The 5,061-nt window shown below is 36.2% G+C and overlaps 1 protein-coding gene across 1 annotated transcript; it reads right to left on the bottom strand.

The window, feature by feature from the left end:
* Window positions 1–413: 413 nt before the first annotated feature.
* LOC106470053 lies at window positions 414–3,776 on the bottom strand. Its single transcript, XM_013930578.1, has one exon. The coding sequence runs from the start codon at window positions 3,774–3,776 to the stop codon at window positions 414–416; it is 3,363 nt and encodes a 1,120-aa protein (XP_013786032.1).
* Window positions 3,777–5,061: the final 1,285 nt, after the last annotated feature.

Below are 5,061 nucleotides of genomic sequence, written 5' to 3'. Positions count from 1 at the left end.
ATTATTATAATAATGTCAATGAACTAAAGATGGTTTCTTCACAGCTGGTAGTATGATATAAACGATATTATGTAAATCGTTAAAATAACACTTTACACTTCGCCTTTTAGCAAGAGATGTTCATAAAGATGTTTATTTTATTATTATTATTATTATAAGACACATTTTCATCACTAATGTTAGTATATCACAGTCTTATATGTGATAAAGCATAAAGATATGCTCGGCGTACTTACGTTTAAATAAAACATTAGAAATAAGAGTCAGAAACTCTAGATATAAGATAGGCATGAACTTGTCTGTCTTTCTTTTTGGAATAGATCATTGAGTATATTTTATGAATTGTTTAGTTGTCTCCTGCTGATCGCTTGGCACTGGCCAGTCTTTGGAAGCAAAAACAAATGAACAATGATTTAACCTGACCTGTTAAAAATGGTTAGACGAGGTCGATTTCCGAACAGTGATGGGCGTTTTCTTTTCCGGAAAAGGCTCGAAAATCTATTTCTTTCTGTTGTAGTAGTTAATGTCTCCGTTGTGGTCTGTATTTTTTCGGTTTCAACTTCAGTTATTTCATCTAGATCTTTGATGACTGTAGTAGTTTCTACTTCACGAGATGGAGTAGTGAATAAAGTAAAAGTTGTCGTTGCACCTGTTGTGGAAATTGAAGGTACTACCTTCAGTGGTTGTTGTTCTTGTTCTACTACTACTTCATACTTTTCTTTTTCCACTGCTTCTCCTCCTTCTTCATTGACTTTTTCCACTGTTTTATCCTCTTCTTCATTGGGTTGTTTTTCTTCCACTATTCTATCACCTTCCTTGAATTTTTCTCCTTCCACTTCCTTGTCATCTTCTTCTTTGTATTTTTCTCCTTCCACTGCTTTATCCTCTTCTTCATTGGGTTGTTTTTCTTCTTCCACTGCTTTATCCTCTTCTTCTTTGTATTGTTCTCCTTCCACTGCTTTATACCCTTCTTCTTTATATTGTTCTCCTTCCACTGCTGTATCTCCTTCTTTTTTGTATTGTTCTCCTTCCACTGCTTTATCCCCTTCTTCTTTGTATTGTTCTCCTTCCACAGCTTTATCCCCTTCTTCATTGTATTGTTCTCCTCCCACTACTTTATCCCCTTCTTCTTTGTATTGTTCTCCTCCCTCTGCTTTATCCCCTTCTTCTTTGTATTGTTCTCCTCCCACTGCTTTATCCCCTTCTTCTTTGTATTGTTCTCCTCCCACTGCTTTATCCCCTTCTTCTTTGTATTGTTCTCCTTCCACTGCTTTATCCTCTTCTTCTTTGTATTGTTCTCCTTCCACTGCTTTATCCTCTTTTTCTTTAAATTCTCCTTCTGTTGGGTCTTCTTCTTCCTCTGCTTGATCTTCTACTTCCTTGGAATTTTGTTCTTCCTCTGCTTTATCTTCTTTTCCTCTGGATTTTTCTTCTCCCGCTGCTTCATCCACTTCTACTATGGATGTTTCTTTTCTGACTCCTTTATCATCTTCTCTTTTAAGTGTCTCTTCTTCTACTGTTTTATTATCTGTTTTCAATGTTGTTTCTTTCAATTCTCCACCCTCTTCTTCTTCTTCAGGTTTTTCGTCTTCGTCACTAATTTCTTCCACTTTTTTACCTCTTCTTAAATTGTTTCGTCCTCTTCGAAGGAATGGTAGACGGGGTCGACTTCTGGAACGACTAAAAATATTACTAGGTAAAATACGAGAAATTAAGTTAGTTGGCCTTGACGTCGTGCTTTGACTATTTCTGAAATTTCTTCTCGTTGTGGACTGCGAAGACTCTGCAACAGCTGTAGATAACGTGGTAGTTGATTCTTCGTTTCCATATTTATGCACATCTTTTTCATCGCCATCTTTTTTGTTATCGCTGTTATCATTTTTAAATATTCCAAATCGACTTTTATTTCCGAATGATGAGCGTCGACGACTAAAAGCAATGCTAGTTTTTCCACTTCCAAATCGGGGTCTGAATCTTGAGATTCTAGATGCTGTTGTTGTGCTTTCTTCGTAACCATTTGTTTCCTTCTCTGGTTCTTTTTTTGTGGTTGTTGTAGTTAATGCTAGTATTGGGGGTTTACGTAACTGGAACGACCCTGGTAGCCTTCCCGATCCAAAACGTATACGGTTATTGAAACGCGTTGGAACAGCTTTCGTAGTTGTAATAATGTCCGTTGTTATTGTAGACTCTGTTTCTGTCGCAGTTTCCGTTTCTGTGGATTCAATGTTTTTCGTTAGTGGTTCAGTATTGACTTCTAATATTTCATTGCTCTTAATTACCGTGTCATTAGTATGTACAGAATCTAGTATGTTCACCTCACCTGGTGATGTAAAACTGGAAGCATTACGAACAGTAAGATCCACTGGAACTTGTTCTTTTTTGTCTTCAACAGAAATATTTGTGTATAAAGATGAACTCTGCCTCTTATTAGAGTAATCAACCAAGTTTGGGGCTAGAGGAAAACGTGGTACATCGTTCCCATAACGATATACATTGGATATTGGACGAACAGATGCATTAGATTCTTTGAAGTTTCTTGATGAAGCATCAACACTTTTGGATTGGTCAGTGTTGTTGAAAGTTAGCGAACCAGGTTCTTGATCCAAAGAGCGATCTCGAAGGGAAGAGGCACCCAAAAATGTATTATTTTCTCCAGTAGCGGGCACATTTCTCGCTTCTATAGGGCTGTTTATTTTCTCATCATTTTCAAAACTACTCTCATTTTTTGCTTGATCGTAATTGTCCAGATTAGGAATATCATCGAATTTTAAGGAAGAGTTAGTATTGTTGGTTGCTTTTTCAGCATCTTCATAGTAGTAATAGTAATACATCACATATATATCTTCACTGTTGTCTTTATCTTTAGCAGAATTGCCGTTACTATAATCAATTTCTGATGCTGGAGTTTTCTGGATCACAGACTGTAATTGGGGCTGAATAGAAGTGACTAGCTTATCTTGAAATACTGCATCAGTGGTAGAAGAAGACAAAATTGCATGAGAACTATGTGACTGGTGATTTTCTTGTGATGAATCTGGTGTTTGAGTTTGTTTCGAGTTCATTACAAATGCTTGACCATTCATGAGTACTATCTGTGGGTTTTCCTGTTCCGAGTTTCCGGACTGGAGAGATTCTAGTTGGTAATTCTTGGGTTGATGATTTTGAGATTGTAGCCGAGATGGTTGAGCTGAAAGTTGATAATGAATCTGTGTAGGGGAATTATATAGCTGGGGTTTTGTATGAGAAGAAAACCGAGGCTGATGATGGGAATAAAACTGAGGTGGTAACTCATGGGAGGATTGAGAAGGTACCTGATAGTTTGGTCGAATCTGACTCGGTTGTATTTGGGACGCTTGTGGTGTGTGAGATTGGAGTGGTTGAATAGGAAGTTGATATTGTAGCTGAGGCTCAGTAGAGATATAACTAACTTCAACACTAGACGACTGTGTCCACTTATTTGTCTGAGACTGAGGAGATAGAGGCAAATCGTATTGCGGAAGAGGAAATTCTGATCGTTCTTGAGGTTGGTTTTGCTTCTTCAGTGGAAGTTGAAACGGTTGGTTCTGTTCTTGAGCAAAAGATAAAAAAGGCTTGTTCAGTTGAGTTTGTTTATTGTTGGCTGGTAGAGGTTTAACATAAACACTATATTTTTCTGGAAGTGGAGGCGACAGCTGTCTTCTACGTCGTACGTTTCGTTCACCACTGCTAATGTGGATAACAACGAGGAACAGTACCCCCAGCGAAGATGAACTGTATAAAAATATAAAAGATAACATGACGAATCCTTTTAACTGACTATTTTTCATAAAATAATAATAACATTTCTGATTAAAAATAGTTAAACATATAAAATATAAATTTATTTTGCTGTTTCGTACAGAAACATTTGTTTTTACCTCTTCATTCTTAATAACAAAAATTACAAATGTTTTCTGATATTGAAGTAAAAAATTCATTAACAAAGACAAACTATACATCATTCATTATATCCCAGTGAACTACAGTTTTGCCCATCCTTTATTTACTTACAAAAGTGTTTTCATCTTCAAAATTGATCATTAACGTTCAATATCCATGTAATTACAGAAATATTCTATACTTTATATTAACAGATTAAACTAAAAAAATACTATATCAAAATGCGAATGCCTATCTGCGTATTAACTATCCATTAATTTCATAACAATGATTTATAAGCATAAATGAAGTGATTTATTTTTGGAGAAACATTCTACACGTTTCGACAGTACATTGGTTTGTTTCGTCCAGGTATGATCAAATGTCTTATTAACTTTTGTGTGTGTATGTGTGTTCTTTACAACAAAGCCACATCGGGCTATCTGCTGTGTCCACCGACGGGAATCGAACCGCTTATTTGAGTGTTGTAAATCCGTAGACTTACTTACCACTGTCCCATCGGGGGACTTATTAACTTTTTGATTCCCAACATTGGTATAGTTTTTGTATTAACTCAAATCATTTACTAACATGGACCCATTTCGGTTCAGCGACTTAACTGTGAGGTTATATTCTTCATTCTTCCCCATACGTCACAGGTCTATTACCTAAAATTATCAAGAGCTGTTATCTCCAGTGTGCCCACCGCGGGAAATCGAACCCTGGATTTTAGCATTATAAGCTTCATGCTTACCGCTGACCCACCGAGGACAAAATAATTAACAAAGACATGCATAAATCATGTTGGTCTTATATACACATGTTTGAAAACCTGGTAACAGACGGGGTTTAGGACGTTCTTCACTCAAAAGCTATTTGCATAAGCAATAACGAAATTCTGCGTTTGCATGGATAAAAATTAAAAAATTTCGGGCATTTAACGAATTGTACAGCCCATTCTGTTGTTTGAGTTCAAGGCTTAAGAAGCACGTGTAAAAACTTCATAATAAAATAACATTAAGACATTTTTGTAAATAAATAAAGAATTGGAAAAACTGCGGTTCACTCGAAATGGTATACCTAGACTGTGACTTTCTTTCAACTGTCTAAAATGTCAGAATTCTAGGAAGTACATCAAATGAAATATAACTGACAAGTTAGATT

This window comes from Limulus polyphemus, unplaced genomic scaffold (assembly GCF_000517525.1).
Source record: "Limulus polyphemus unplaced genomic scaffold, Limulus_polyphemus-2.1.2 Scaffold3794, whole genome shotgun sequence".
In the NCBI taxonomy this organism is placed as follows: domain Eukaryota; kingdom Metazoa; phylum Arthropoda; class Merostomata; order Xiphosura; family Limulidae; genus Limulus; species Limulus polyphemus.
This window is presented reverse-complemented; position numbering and strand designations above follow the sequence as displayed.